Here is a 16,426-nt window from a genome sequence, read left to right on the forward strand (position 1 = left end):
AGATTTAGATATTACCCATAATAATGCCCCAGGGCGGACACTGGGTATTATTAGTTTGGGGGGATGGGGAGGAGGTCACAGAGATTGTTGGGAGAGAAGGTTGGGAAGAGGAGGATTATTTTTCCATTATATAAAAAGAAAAACATCTAAATATTGCAGTCTAAGAAAATGTATAAAACCCACAACCCACCCATCATCATCAGTGATATTTATTGGGTGCTTACCATGTGTAGAGCACTGTACTAAGTGCTTGGGAGTTTACAAAACAACAGAGGTGGCAGTCATGTTCCCTTCCCACAATGAGCTTACAGTCTAGAGTTGGTGACAGACATTAATGTAAACAACTTATGATATATAATTTATAGATATGTACAAATATGCTGGGTGTTGAGGATGGGACACATATCAAATGCCCAAAGTTCACACAGCTAAGTGACGAAATGAAGGAAATTATTGCTAAGTCTTTGCTGCACCAAAATATAAGATTTAGGAGTACTTCTGTGAGTCAGCCCTTTTAAAAGTCACCTAACAATCAAGGATATTTTTTGAGTACTTATTATGTGCAGAGCACTATACTAAGCATTTAGGAGAGTGCGAGATGTTAGAGTTGGTGACCACTGTCCCAGCCCTCAAAGAGTTTACAGATTATTTTATTGTAGAATAGGTAGAGAATTTCTTCTGGCAAGGACAGCCACGTTGAAGCTAGCATATTATTTACCACAATCTTTCACCTATGATACATAATGTTACAAAGAACATGAACAATTTTAGGTCCTGGGAATACAATCCAGACACTCAGGTCCTTATGAAGGTTTTTCTCTTAATTGAGTTTTTCTGTTAATTTCCAGTAGTGGGACAGTTCGCTCTGCATATTATGGTTAGTGGCCACCTGAGAAATTTTGAATTGTCTGAAAGATCACTGCACTCTCCATTGGTGTTTTGGGTCTATTTGAGCACTCAGTTTTGTCAAAATTCAGAGACAATAGTGCTTGCATTTGGGACTTCCTTCTTACGTTGCTGAGGTAATAGTGAGGGATTGTCTGTCCATGTCCCCTAGACTGATCTTGATTTGGCAATTGTGGGTGTTCCCCATGCCTGAAAAAGGCATTTCTGTCACTAAAATGAAATGGAAGCAGTGGGTGGTCTTAGGGATTTTATCAGAGAACTACCAGCTGTTTCTGTGAGCACGAATTCAGAATTTCTCTCAGACTGTTGTCGTGGTTTCCAAAGGACCAGACCTGTAAATGTAATCTGTCTGACAAAATCTGAATGGGTCTTTACCGCAGATTTAGATGACAACTCTTCCTATATTTCCAGAATCCTGCCCTTGGATCCCATTCTGAGGCGGACCTGGAAGAGGAGACTCTGAGGAGAAAACTCGGAGAGCTCGCAAGCCACATCCCAGACAGAGAAGCCTCTTCTGAGGAAGAGGAAGAGGGCAAAGAAAGGTGGAAGAAGCCAGGCCTGAGCTTCTCCAGTGATAACCAATCTCGAGGGGCTCCGAAGGTGAGTTTCCCCTTATAATCTAAACATCGGGTCAGAGAAGGACACATTCCCTTCCTTGGTTCTCAGCCATGTCACCTCTGCTCTGCCATGATAAAATTCTAGGATTTTAATGTAATGAAAATGATAGCCCACTCACTCTTAACCTCCTAACATTTGGGAAGAGATGTGTTTTTATTGCCTGTTGAAATATAACCAGTTCACTGTGCCCTTGTCTAACAATCCATCTATCATATTTATTAAGCACATACTATGTTCAGATCACTGCATTAAGCTCTTGGTAGAGCACAATATAACAGAGTTAGTAGACATGTTCTCTGCCCACAAGGAGCTTAAAGTCTCTTCTGCCACTGTCCTCTTGTTCACAACCTCCCTCCTGCCTGGAACTCCCTCACCCTTTACTTCTTCAAAGTCTTTCTAGAAATCACATCTCCTTCAGGAGGCTTTCCCATTAATTTCTAATTTCACCACCTAATAGTAATAATAAGAATAAGAATTGTGGTATTTGTTAAGTACTTACTATGTGCCAGGCACTGAAATAAGCACTGGGGTAGAAACAAGCAAATTAGGTTGGACTCAGTCCCTGTCACACAAGGGTCACACAGTCTTAATCCCCATTTTACATATGAGGTAACTGAGCCACAGAGTAACTAAGTGACTTGCCCAAGGTCACACAGCAGACAAGTGGCCAAGGCAGAATTAGAACCTAAACACTCTGGCACTCACATGTCCCCTAGCACATATGTCCATATATCTTTATATCTTCTTGTAGACTGTAAGCTTCCTGTGGCAAGGGAATGTGTCTACCAATTCTGTTGTACTTTGCCAAGTGCTTAGTAGAGTACTCTGCACACAGTAAGTGCTCAATAAATCTCTGATTGATTGATTTACATTCTATTTTTTACTATTTGTAATTTATTTTATTTTCTCCCCCACTAGACTGTAAGCTCTTTAAGGGCAGGAATCATATCTACTAATTCTGTGTTCTCCCAAATGCTAGGTACAATGCTCTGCACACAATAATATATGTTTCATAAATAGTTTTGATTGGATTGATTTATAAAGTGACTGAGTTTTTCCAGGTTCCAGGGATCCAGTCCAGGAATTAATCTTACAGAAAGTTGCTGTTCCCTTAGGTCTAGTGCAGAAACTTAATCGTCTCCATTCAATAGATCCACCTATTTGGTTTACGGAGAAGCTCTTCAAGCATGGGAAGTGATTCAAGATTAATTAGAAATAGGAAGCACCTCTTGTCATCTGGAGGTCCTCTGGTCATTGTTATTTTTCTCCAAGATGTTCCATTAGCATTGAGCTAAAAGGTCATTCCTTTTTGAAGCCTCTCATGGCTTCTTTGTGGAACTCTTGGCTTGGAGACGCATTGCCACCATGTCTTGTGACACAAGCACATTTGATAAGGGCCTTCAGCCTCAAAGGGTGCCATGATCGGAGTGCTTTCTAATCTGCACATCCGTCCTTTTCCCCAGGCCTCCGGTTGCAGAGCCATAACTGATTAAGAAAGAAAATATATGAAGAGTTTTGGGAATGAGTCAAGTTGAGCATTTGGGTTCCACAAGATGAGAAAGAGAGAGAGAGGAAGAGAGAGAGAAGCACTAGGCAAGAGTTTACATTTTCAGTCTCCTTAGCAGTGGAGAACCCCCAAAATTGTTTTTCACAAATCAGGAGTGATCCATTTCTAGCTGAGGAGGATTTAGAATTTTGAATTGCATTGCGCCTCATAGGCTGTTTTAATATGGAATTAGACCTGCTAATATCATTCATTTTTAAGAAGGTTTTGCTTTAAGATATGTTTTTTCGGAACTTATTTTTCCACAGAGGAACCAAGCCCCTTTCTCACTTTCTTCTTCTAGGCCCCCATGTGCCTAATCTGCCTGCAAAATACAAAGGACAGCAGTATCCCTTGTATTTGAATACCTCCCCTTGGCTCTGTCTGATTTAATGTTGGTTTATGAATATGGGAAATGTGTAGATTTTTTTCTTCTTCTGGGGCAACTGTCTCCCAGTTTTCATCTTAGATGCATAATAATGACAGTAAAAATAATAACTGTTATGCACTTACAACATCCAAAGCACTGTACTAACTACTGGGGCAGATATAAGATAATCAAGTTGGACACAGCCGCATCTCAAATGGAGCTAGTAGTCTAAGTGAGAGAGAGGAAACAGGTATTATCTGGGACATTTTAGAATTATTAGAATTCCTCAACTCCCATTCTCTCCTAGACTTCCTCCAATCTGGCTTCCGTCCCCTCCACTCTACTGAGACTGCTCTCTCTAAGGTAACCCATGACCTCCTTCTTGCCAAATCCAATGGCTCCTACTCCATTCTGATCCTCCTTGACCTCTCTGCTGCCTTTGACACTGTCAACCATCCCCTCCTCCTCCATACCTTATCTCACCTCGGCTTCACGGACTCCGTCCTCTCCCGGTTCTCCTCTCACCTCTCTGGCCGGTCATTCTCAGTCTCCTTCGCTGGCACCTCCTCCCCCTCCCATCCTTTAACTGTTGGAGTTCCTCAAGGGTCAGTTCTTGGCCCTCTTCTGTCTCCATTTACACTCACTCCCTCGGTGAACTCATTCGCTCTCACGGCTTTGACTACCATCTCTACGCAGATGACATGCAGATCTACATCTCCGCCCCTGTCCTCTCCCCCTCCCTTCAGGCTCGCATCTCCTCCCACCTCCAGGACGTCTCCACCTGGATGTCGGCCCGCCACCTAAAACTCAACATGAGCAAGACTGAGCTCCTCATCTTCCCTCCCAAACCCGGTCCTCTCCCAGACTTCTCTATCATCGTGGATGGCACGACCATCCTTCCCGTCTCTCAGGCCCGCAATCTCGGTGTCATCCTTGACTCGTCTCTCTCGTTCACCCCACACATCCTATCCATTACCAAGACCTGCCGGTTTCACCTTTACAATATCGCCAAGATCCGCCCTTTCCTCTCCACCCAAATGGCTACCTTACTGCTGCGGGCTCTCGTTATATCCCGGCTAGACTACTGTGTCAGCCTTCTCTCTGACCTTTCTTCCTCCTCTCTCGCCCCGCTCCAGTCTATTCTTCACTCCGCTGCCCGGCTCATCTTCCTGCAGAAACGATCTGGGCATGTCACTCCCCTTCTTAAACACCTCCAGGGGTTGCCTATCAACCTCCGCTCCAAACAAAAACTCCTCACTCTAGGCTTCAAGGCTCTCCATCACCTTGCCCCTTCCTACTTCTCCTCCCTTCTCTCTTTCTACCGCCCACCCCGCACGCTTCTCTCCTCCGCCACCCACCTCCTCACCGTCCCTCGGTCTCGCCTATCCCGCCGTCGACCCCTGGGCCACGTCCTCCCGCGGTCCTGGAACGCCCTCCCTCCTCACCTCCGCCAAATTGATTCTCTTCCCCTCTTCAAAACCCTACTTAAAACTCACCTCCTCCAAGAGGCCTTCCCAGACTGAGCTCCTCTTCTCCCTCTACTCCCTCTACCACCCCCCCTTCACCTCTCCGCAGCTAAACCCTCTTTTCCCCCTTTCCCTCTGATCCTCCCCCTCTCCCTTCCCATCCCCTCAGCACTGTACTCGTCCACTCAACTGTATATATTTCCATTACCCTATTTATTTTGTTCATGAATTGTACATTGCCTTGATTCTATTTAGTTTCCATTGTTTTTACGAGATGTTCTTCCCCTCGACTCTATTTATTGCCATTGTTCTTGTCTGTCCATCTCCCCCGATTAGACTGTAAGCCCATCAAACGGCAGGGACTGTCTCTATCTGTTGCCGACTTGTTCATTCCAAGAGCTTAGTACAGTGCTCTGCAAATAGTAAGCGCTCAATAAATACTATTGAACATTTTACTGAATCCTTAAAATATTTCTTCTCCTCTGCTTACAGTTTCCCAGTTTCAGTTCACCATGCAGAGATTGTTTGGTTATCCTCCTGCTGTCAGTTTCCTCATACGACCAACCAGTTCCTCTGTGTTGAGATAGCATAAGTAGCACAGCATAGTGTAGTAGGATACTATCTGTCAAAGTGTCCACTTGTCTTCCCTATTAGACTCAGCATCCTGAGGGCAGAGTTAACATTATATTTTCTTCCCTTTCTGGATGTTCTCCAAGCTCTTAGTTATCAATAACCAAAAAAGCTGTAGTCTGTGGGTCACTGCCCTAAATGCTGAGGATAATTCATGACTATGACTCTGGCCCACAAAAGCTAACACATGATTTGACTGACACCTCCCACCCACCTCTGCCCCCAGCTTGCCTACACCCCTTGCAGGTGCAGTCTTTCTTTTTTTCAGGTGTGCAGAGCTCCTGGCCAAGTTTATGGACTGGAGAAAAGTCTCCAGTGCTTTAAGGATCCTTCCCAACCCCGTGGGACCCCTGATTCTGTGCTCTCGGAACTGGAGGACAAAGTGGCTCTGGCTGCAGTTGAGGTTCAGAATACAGAGAGTGAGGTAAAAGCCCCCAAAGAGGCACATTGAAATTGCTCTTTCAATCCACCCCACTTTAATCCAGGTGACAGATGCAGTATAGGAAAGTGAATTAATTGTACTCTCTCCAAGTGATACATAATCTATGGTGTCCTTTTCTCCTTGTTTGACCCTTGTCATAGGGTCAGAAAAGGTCTAAAGCACAGGCCATGCCTCTAAGATGGAGGCAATCCCTTTGCAATAGCAGGGAATGCAAATGAAAGATTTCCTTCCATAGACAAAGCCAACCCCTCAATCTTAAGTGTGAGCCATGTGGCAGACCTCTCCCTTAAAATGACAAGCTCAGCACTGACTAATGTGCATTTGACATTAATAATTATGGTATCTGTAAAGCACTTACTATGTGCCAAGCACTGTTCAAAGCAGGTGGGTAAATGCAAGTTAATCAGGTCAGACACAATCCCTGTCCCACATGGGGCTCACACTCTTATCCCCATTTTACAGATGAGGTAACTGAGGCGTAGAGAAGTTAAGTGACTTGCCCAAGGTCACACAGCAGACATGAGGTGAAGCAAGGATTAGAATCCTTCTTCATCGTCCTGACTTGCTCCCATTATTCATACCCCTCCCAGCTCCACAGCACTTATGTACATATCTATAATTTACCTATAGATGATGTCTGTCTCTCCAGCTAGACTGTAAGCTTGTTGTGGGCAGGGACTGTATCTGCCTATTGTTATAGTGTACTCTCCCAAAAGCTCAATACAGTGCTCTGCACAACGTAAGCACTCAAATACAGTTGAATGAAGTATAACAAGCTAAGTAGGTGGCTTGACTGTTTTGCTTTTAGGTTTCAGATATAGAATCTCGAATTGCAGCGCTGAGTGCCGCCGGACTCAATGTGAAAGCACAGGGGAAAGCCAGGAAGGAATCCAGCCTCCAGGTGAGGGTTGGGAGGGGCCTCTGCTAAGAGCAAGTACTGGCATCTAGTCCTGCCTATTTTGCCAAGAAATGCCACCGTCTCACAGGTTCACGGGGATCCTAGATTAGCTTTTTATGAAGCAGCATAGCCTGATTGAAAGAGCATGGGCCTCTGATTCCTAATACCTCCACCACTTGCTTCCTAGGTGACACTGGGCAAGTCACTTAACTTATATATGCCTCAGTTTCCTCACTTGTGAAATGGGGATTCAGTCCTACTCCTTCTTATTTAGACAGTGAGCCCCGTGTGGGACAGGGCCTGGGTCCAACCTGATTAACTTGTATCTACTCCAGCACTTAGAAGAGTACCTGGAACATAGTAAGGGCTTGTCTTGTCTTACGCTATCCAGTCGTTTACAACCCATAGTGATTCTATGGATACATCTCTCTCAGGATATCCCATCTCCATCTGCAATCATTCTAGTAGAGTTTTCTTAGTAAAAATGCAGAAGTGGCTTACCATCACCTTCTTCTGCTCAGTAAACTTGAGTCTTCTCCCTCGACTCTCTCCCATGCTGCTGCTGCCCAGCACAGGTAAATTTTGACTTGTAGCAGATTGCCTTCCCCTCACTAGTTACTGCCCAAGCTAGGAATGGAATGGGTATGCCTTTGCTTGACTCTCCCTCCCATAGCTGAGATTGTCAGAGTACTGGAAACTCTCCAGGTGTGATCCTTAGAGTGGAGTAAGTGCTCAGCAAGTACTATATTACTAGTATTATCATCACCCAGGAAACTCATCCAGTAGATTGAAGTAGAAAGTTTATGGTATTTGGAGGCTCAACTTAATGCCATGTTCAAGGTACTGTACTTCTACTGTTCTAATCAAGTGATTTTAGTTTGTGTGGAAACAAAGGTGAACCCCTCTTCCTAAGGAGAATGAACATCTAACTACACTGCAGATGTTGCCATCATTCTGCCATATTTGAAGAAATATGTGGTCTTATATAGCTGTATCCATCTCATAACCCCGTTTGCCTCTTATAATACTTGTCTTATAGAAAGAGAATCCTGGCACTGAAGTAAACAAATATGTACTAAATGACTTTAGAGTTTGACTCATAACAAAACATATGGGAATTGAGAGGTAAAATCAGATCTGAGTTGCTACTGAATGCCGAATGTTTTTTTTATGAAATATGATTACCCCAAATATGGTAGGGAATGTGGGTTTCTACAGTTCAATCAGATAGACCTATTTCCCACCTGCTGCAGGGTTTAATCTGAAGAGCAAAAGAGAATAAAAGACAGCGTTCCCTTCCAAGCCAGCAGCTCAACAACCCTCATGTGAGAAAGAACGGCCCTAGTCACAGCATCTTTGACACAATCATCTGTCATTACTAACCCCTCCCTATGGGGAAGGTTGGGAGGGGAAGATAGTGTTAGCCCCATTCTGCAGATGGAAATACTGAGGCTCAGACACCTAAAATGACTTGTCCAAGGTCACACACCTAACCAGTGGTGGAACTAGGAGAACATAGAACAGCACTCCATTCTCACCACTCTGGACTATTAGTAATAAGGGGATCTGAAGGCAGAAAGTCCACTTTAATGCTGCATTTTGAAGTAAGTCCAGGCAAAACTGTTGAATTTCTTAGCTTGTGTGAGAGAAGAATTCAGGTCTACTTTGGAAGCTCAATCTGAATTCTCCTGGCACCTCTACCTGGAATTGCATAATAATAATGTTAATAATGGTATTTGTTAAGCGCTTACTTAATGTCAAGCACTGATCAAAGCTCTAGAGTACAAACAAGATCATCAGGTCCCACATGGGGCTCACAGTCTAAGTAGGAGGGAGAACAAGTATTCAATTAATATTTTGCACTTGAAGGAACTAAGGTCTAGACAAGTTAAGTGATTTGCCCAATGTCACACAGCAGGTAGGTGGCAGAGGTGGGATTAGAACCCAGGTCCTTTGGCTTCCAGGCCCCGTGCTCTTTCCACTAGGCCATACTACTTTCCTAACATTTTAACCAATGCTATTCATACAGATGTTTCTTTTTCTTTTTTTTTTTGTCCTCAAGATATTTCCCTTCCAAACAGCCGGGAATTCCGACTGCAGTTCTCAGGATCCAACCTTAGAGCCTTCAACTGAGAGCAAGGTAAGTCACAGCCCACCCAAATGAGGAGCTGGAAAGAGCAAAAGGATTTTGGTAAAAAGACCTCCAGGTGCATTACAGTTCCATGATCTCTTGGTTGAAAATGTTTGCATTTGATGGAATGATTCTGGAAGTAAAAATAAGGATGAACTGGAGAAGGAAAATTGGAAAAGCCACACCCAACCACTTCAGAATTAGTAAGGGAATAGTGGGGTGGAATAATGCCTCATCTTCACAATGTGTGCCCTCATGCCTCTTCCCAAACATTTGTAACTATCTTTATGTCTGTCTCTCAATCAGTCAATGCTATCTGTTGAGTGTTTACTATGTGCAGAGCACTATACTAAGCACTTGGAGGAGTACAACTTAACAGAATTGGTGACCATATTCCCTGTCAAGAAAGAGCTTACAGTCTAGATGGGGAGACAGACAATAATATAAATAAGTAATTTGTAATATATAATTGAAATACCTGTCCATAAGTATTGTGTGGTTAGGGGTGGGCAGAGAACGTGGCTTGTACTTCAACTGTACTTTATCAAGTGCTTACTGCTGCCACCAAGGCTACTGGTAAGTGTAATTGCCACCTCTGTGCTGAAAACCAGCTTTTTGGTGGGGAACTGCTTCACCATTAATAATAATATTAACAATAATTATTATTATGGTATTTCTTAAGCACTTACTATGTACCAGGCACTGTACTAAGCTCTGGGGTGGATACAAAAAAGTCAGGTTGAACACAGTCCCTGTCCCACATGGGACTCACAGTCTCAATACCCATTTTACAGATGAGGTAACTGAGGCACAGAGAAGTTAAGTGACTTTCCTAAGGTCACACAACAGAAAAATGGCAGAGCCGGGTTTAAAACCCGTGACCTTCTGATTCCCAGGCCCATGGTCTAGCCACTGTGCCATGCTGTTCCACCATTCCCAGGGGGTCCGAGAGACAGCTGCCTTGGACTAGCTAGCTATCCACACACCACAGAAAGGGAGAAACCATCTTTAACCTGGTTGTATCATATAGATCCTACAGTCCTATTGGACCTCTGAATTCATTCCATCATATTTTCATTCAGTTGTATTTACTGAGCACTTACTGTGGGCAGAGCACTGTACTTGGGGAAGCACAACATAGCAATAAACAGACATTCCATGAAGAGCTTACAGTCTAGAGGAAGGACTATGGACTAGAGGAAGGACTTGGAGGAGCCTATAGGAGGACTTAGGACTGAATCTAAGGAAGGACAAGATTTATTCAAAATCCTCAATTTTGAGGTTCCAGCTGAGGGTCCTGAGAAGAAAGCCAATTAATCAGTGGTGTTTATTGTGCACTCACTGTGAGATGAGCATTGTATTAAGCACTTGGGAGAATATGTTAAATAGGCATGATTCCTGTCCTCAAGGAGTTTACAGCCTCCTGGGGAAGACAACCACTAACATAAATTGTAGGTAGAGGGAAGCAGCAGAGTTTAAGGAGATATGCGGAAGTGCTGGGGAGGAAGGAGAGGGAAGTACCCAGTCAACAGGCAATGAGAAAAAGAGGAGCTAGTAAAGGAGATAGGGAAGGGGGAAGGAGAAAAGGCAAAGAACAAAGAAAGGATTCCAGAATCCAGAACACTGTCCAGAAAGAGTTCAAGGAGAAGGGGTGGGCTGTCAGTATTAAAGCCTGTGAAGAAGCTCAGAAAGTGAAAATAGAGGCAAATACACTAAATTTTGGCTGAAGAACATCACTGGTGACCTTAGAAAAGCCTTAGAAACCCTAAGTCTTTGTTCACAAACTCATAAGATCTTAACTTTGACCAAAAGGAGTATAGTCAGAATGATGATTTTCACAAACCTCGGGATACTGGGAATCAAACAACCATCTTTTTCTTTTAGGCATTGTCTGTGCCACATCTAGGAAGGAAGTTCAACACATCCCTTAAAATCCACGGTGAGAGGCTTTGTGCTTAGTTTTCTTGTGGGAAACGGGAGGCAGATATTCAGTAAAGTAAAAATAAATAATAATTATGGCATTTGTTAAGCTCCTATTAAGTGTCAAACACTGAACTAAGCCCTGAGGTAGATACAAGATGATCAGGACCCACATGGGGCTCACAATTTAAGTAGGAGGAAGAACAGATATTAAATCCCTATTTTGCAAATGAGGGAACTGAGGCCCAGAGAAGTTAAGTGACTTGCCCAAGGCCACGCAGCAGACAAGTGTTTGCCCATCAACCTCTGCACGAAACAAAAACTTTTCATTCTGGTCTTCAAGGCTCTCCATCACCTTTCCCCTCCTACCTTTCTCCCTTCTCTCTTTCTACTGCCCACCCCGCACACTCCGCTCCTCTGCTGCTTACCTCCTCACCGTCCCCCGTTCATGCCTATCCCGCCGCCGACCTCTGGCCCCTGTCCTACTGCTGTCCTTGAATGCCCTCCCTCCTCACCTCTGCCAAACTAACTCTTTTCTCCTCTTCAAAGCTCTACTGAGAGCTCACCTCCTCCAAGAGGCCTTCCCAGACTGAACTTCCCCTTTTCCTTCTGCTCCCCCTCCGCTCCCTCCCCCTTCCCCTCAGCTAAGCCCCCTTTCCCTCTGCTCCTCCCCCTCTCCTCAGCACTGTGCTTATTTGTATTTTTACTACCCTATTTATTTTGTTAATGAGGTGTACATCCCCTTGATTCTATTTATCTTGATTATGTTGTCTTGTTTTTGTCCGTCTGTCTTCCCCGATTAGACTGTAAGCTCATCATTGGGCAGGGATTGTCTCTGTTGCCATATTGATTCAGCACCTTCTATGTACAAAACACTATGCCAAGCACTTTGGAGCCTGAGAAAATTGTACAGTCACTATCCTTGAGAAGAGGGAAAGGGTGGCCATTAATTGACGGTTTTACTGAGTTAAAAGAGAGAGAGCTGTAATAATAATAATAATAATGATAATAATTTCAGTATTTGCTAAGCACCCTCTGGGTGCCAAGCAGTGTACTAAGTGCTGGGGTAGATACAAGGTAAATACATGGGGCTCACAGTCTTAATCCCTGTTTTAAAGATAAAGTCACTGGGCCCCAGAAAAGTGAAGTGACTTGCCTAAGGTCACTTAGCGACAAGTGGCAGAGTCGGGAACAGAACTCAGGTCCTTCTGATTCCTATGCCTGTGCTCTTTCCACTAGACCACACTGCTTCTCTAATTCAAAGCATTCCTTTCCTCCCTTTCCAGTCCATCAGTGGTATTTATTGAGTGCTTACTGTGTACCGAACATTGTGCCAATCATCTAATACAGAACTCTGAACAATAAGAACTATGGTGGTTTTTATTAAGTGCTCACTATGTCCCAGCACTGTACTAAGTGGTGGCATAGATTCAAGATAAACAGGTTGGACACTATCCCTACATGGGACTCACAGTCAAAGTAGAGGGAAGATCTGATATTCTATCCTTATTTCACAGATGAGGAAACTGAGGCACAAGGAAGCTGAGGTCACACAGCAGACAAGTGGGAGAAGTGAGAAGCATCATGACCTAGTGAATAGTGAAACAGGCTTAGGGGTAAGAAAGGCCTGTGTTTTAATTCCGGCTCTGCCACTATCTGCTGAATGACCTTGGGCAAGTCACTTAACTTCTCCGTGCCCAGTTACCTCATCTGTAAAATGAGGATTAAGACTGTGAGCCCAATTTGGGACATGGATAATGTCCAACCTGATTAGCCTGTATCTACCCCAGGACTTAGGACAGTACCTGGCACCTAGAAAATACTTAACAAATATCACTAAAAAAGGTTCTCTGACTCCCAGGTCTGGGTGCATTCCACCAGGCCACACTGCTTCTGCAAACTGCTGCGTCAAGTCAGTGATTGATCAGCAAAACTGTTGGTCTCCCAGAATGACTAAATTTTCTTTTTGTTTTCCCTAAAGGAAGCAGCGCTGATTCTTTTGATCGGAAATCGGCTTACCGAGGATCCTTGACCCAAAGAAATCCCAATGGAAAAAAACGGAAGATGGATCTCATCTTTGCGGTAAAATTTTTCATCTAATTGGATTCTTTGGGGAATTTCTTTTTTTCTCAACTCTATGAAAAATATTGAGCTCAGATAAATAAAGGGCCAAACAGGTGCTAAAATAGGTAAGATCCGAAGGTCAAAGAGAAAAAATGAGATCAAGCTTGAAAGAACCTTAAATGTTAATGGAGGAAAATGCCTTCAGTACATCAAGACATAAACAGACCCAGAAAGGCTAAGGATTTTGTGCTTTGGTATATTTCATTTACAACTGGTTCAGTGACTAACAGGAAGCAGAGTGCCAGGAATAGGATGAGTGAGCCCTGTGGCTAGAGAGAAGAATAAAGTCAACTGAAGCAGAGATCTGGGCAGGCTGCCGGCAAAGTGGATTGGTGCTCCAGGAGAAGGTTCCAGAAGAAAGGAGACAGAACAGTCTGACAGGCTTGCAACAGACCCTCGAACCTAATTTGGGGATGTCATAGTCTTGAATCAGCTCCATAGGCCATCAATGCTGACTCACACTGTAGACCTCTTTTTTCCCCCAGCCAAAAAAGATTATCTGTAATGAGTCAACCAGAGAGTTTGCTGCCTCTGATGGGAAGAAAGAAAGCCAAGTTAAGAGGGGAAGAAGTTAATCAAAGAATTCAGAGAAAATCTGGTTATTCTCAAATTAACAGAGAAGAGCTGTCCCAAGGAATTGGTTTAAGAGTCATTAAGCATTATCTTGAAAAGACATATAACCATAGATGTGGCAATTTTTTTATGGTATTTGTTAGGGACTTACTATGTGCCAGACATTGAACTAAGCACCGGGGTAGATACAAGATAGGTTGCACACAGTCCATGTCCCACACTGATCTCACAATCTTAATCTCCATTTTACAGATGAGGTAACTGAGGTACAGAGAAGTGAATTGACTTGCCCAAGTTCATACAGGAGACAAGAGGCAAAGTCAGGATTGGAACTCAGGTCCTTCTGACTCTCAGGCCTGGGCTTATCCACTAGGCCACACTGTTTCTCCATGCAACTGTTCATTTTGCATTTAGGGGAACAAAGTGGGTAAGAGCCTCACGTAGAACACAGACTGAGTCCTATCTGGATAACTTATTTCTACTCCAGTGCTTAAAACAGTGATTGACACATAATAAGTGCTTAAAAATACCATAACAATAATAACTTCAATAATAGTGTTACTAATAAATTTACTGTCATCAGTTCTAACTCTGTGATGCTCTAGATGTATTCCCTAATAATAATAATTATAGTAATTATGGTATTTGTTAAGGATTTTCTATGTGCTATGCATCTGAGTACAATTCATTCAGATCAGACACAGTCCCTGTTGCATACAAGGTTCACAATCTAAGGAGTATTAGTTTGCAGTGGGAAAGTCAAGTGTTCAGTGGATTTGATGCAGGGACTTAAGCTATAGAGTATTTTTATCAGGGTTGCAGGGATGCAGTGGAAGATCCCCATTATGTCCTTGGATCAATTGATCAGTCAGTGGTATTTATTGAACACTTACTATGTGCAGGGCACTCTTCTAAGCGCTTGGGAGAGTGTACTACAAGATAAATTAGCAAACTCATTCCCTGCCCATAATGAACTTACTATAGTCCAGAGGATAATACACAATGGGGATATGGAGGTGACTCCATTGGAGCCGAGAATTTGCATTCAGTCCTCCTCACTTCCTCCTCAGCTCAGCATCTGTTTCAACGTCACCATTGCCATCAACCTGCCTGTTTCAGTTTCCTCCCTAAAGGTCACTTCAGATTGGGACGGGGGTCTGGTTGGAGATGGAGTCTACAGATTTGGAAGGAGTGAGAGGATATGCCGAAGACGTATGGGGAAATGAGTAGGAGACAAGACCAGAGAGAAGAAGGATGGAAGGGAGTTGTTAAACAATAATTGCTCCCTCTCCAGGTCCAAACATCTTTTTTTATAGTGGTGGTTAAGCACTTACTATGTGTCCAGCAGTGTTGTAAATTCTGGGGTAGATACAAGATAATCAGGTTGAACAGTCTCTGTCCCACATAGGGCTCACAGTCTAAATTGGAGGGCAGAGGATTTAATCCTGATTTTACAGATGAGGTAACTGAGGCACCAAGAAGTTAAGTAACTTGCTCAAGGTCATATAACAGTCAGGAGGCAGAGCCATGATTAGAACCCAGGTCCTCTGACTTCCAGGCCTGTTCTGAGATCTGTACTCCATAATGTCATTATTCATGGTTCTGGGAAGCAGTCCACTAGGTCACACTGCTTCCCAGAGCCATGAGTAATGACATTATGGAGTACAAATCTCAGTCCTTCTAGTCAGCAACTCTGATGCGTAGGAGTTGTGCTTTAAATCTACATTATTTTGTGCCATTCTTTATGTTTTGTGCTTTTTAGAAACCTGTGATGACACATCGATCCTAAAGAAAAAGATGACCCCCTCACTAGTGGTAGAAGAAATCCAATAAAATTTGCTCGCCTGCATTTCCACCACCACCAACTCCACTGTCAATTTCCTCACTTTCTGCTAATTTCTTTTGCACCTCTCACTGGAAATATCAACAAGGATCATCCAGGGATATTTCACTTGGGGAATCTCTGTCTCAATGGATCACCCTCCTTATAGTTGCCAAGAAAATGCTAATAATAATGATAGTATTTGTTAAATGCTTACCATGTGCCAAGCACTGCTCTAAGTGCTGATATTCTTGCTAGTTAAAGAGCTTCTCGTTATTCCTCAACTCATCACATCTCCTAACCTTCCTTTTGTTATAGGGACATTATTTTCCCTCAGAATGTTCTAGACATTAGGATTTGGAGGTCCTATTAAGGTCTTTTAGTCAAACTTCCATATGTTGCCTGTTTGAACAAACCCCTATCTATTGAGCACAGAACTGAGGCTCAGCTGATGTTCTCAGCAAGAGACTCTATTACATCCTAAACTACTGCTGCTCCTGTCACAGAGAGAAACAAAAGGTCCACAATAAGGGGGTGCTCATCACTAACTTCATAGACAAGTTCCCTCTCACCCTCCCTTCCTGGTCCTCCCTAAAGGTATTGACAGATTCCATTTGACAGAGTGTCCTGAGAGAAATCAGATTGGTCGTACAAATAAAAACAAGTCTAAACTCAGAACATATTTTTTGTTTTCCCTTTCCCTGTCTCGTCATCCCTGTTTCAGGGCACAAAGGAGGAGGAAAATTGATATTTTCCCCTTCGAAACTATTGTAGAATCTTCCATTAAGTTTTAATAAAAAATCAAAATGGCTTCCCTCAGTCCCTGGAGAATGAAAGAGCTGTCAAGACTGCCCACATAATAGTCGAAAACCATGTGAAATTAGGCTGAAATGGGAATTGGGATGCCTTGCTTGAGTTCACCAAGTCCATAAACTGGATTCATTAATGATCGGTAATTTTGCTTCTGAAGTACTGTTGATTTA

The 16,426-nt window shown here is 43.3% G+C and overlaps 1 protein-coding gene across 5 annotated transcripts in view; it reads left to right on the top strand.

Annotated features, from left to right (window-relative positions):
- Positions 1–16,118, top strand: part of MLPH (melanophilin) — an 89,577-nt gene extending 73,459 nt beyond the window's left edge. For 4 of the 5 annotated variants that reach the window (XM_029068250.2, XM_029068246.2, XM_029068249.2 and 1 more), the window contains 7 exons: positions 1,318–1,506; positions 5,802–5,957; positions 6,784–6,876; positions 8,936–9,013; positions 10,889–10,943; positions 12,906–13,006; positions 15,384–16,118. In XM_029068250.2, the coding sequence (XP_028924083.1) occupies positions 1,318–1,506; positions 5,802–5,957; positions 6,784–6,876; positions 8,936–9,013; positions 10,889–10,943; positions 12,906–13,006; positions 15,384–15,410 (699 nt within the window). In that variant the 3' untranslated portion in view covers positions 15,411–16,118. The remainder of the gene's footprint in view (positions 1–1,317; positions 1,507–5,801; positions 5,958–6,783; positions 6,877–8,935; positions 9,014–10,888; positions 10,944–12,905; positions 13,007–15,383) is intronic. The other variant, XR_003760754.2, reaches the window with a different exon arrangement.
- Positions 16,119–16,426: the final 308 nt, after the last annotated feature.

Source organism: Ornithorhynchus anatinus, chromosome 7, assembly GCF_004115215.2.
Source record: "Ornithorhynchus anatinus isolate Pmale09 chromosome 7, mOrnAna1.pri.v4, whole genome shotgun sequence".
Classification (NCBI taxonomy): Eukaryota; Metazoa; Chordata; class Mammalia; order Monotremata; family Ornithorhynchidae; genus Ornithorhynchus; species Ornithorhynchus anatinus.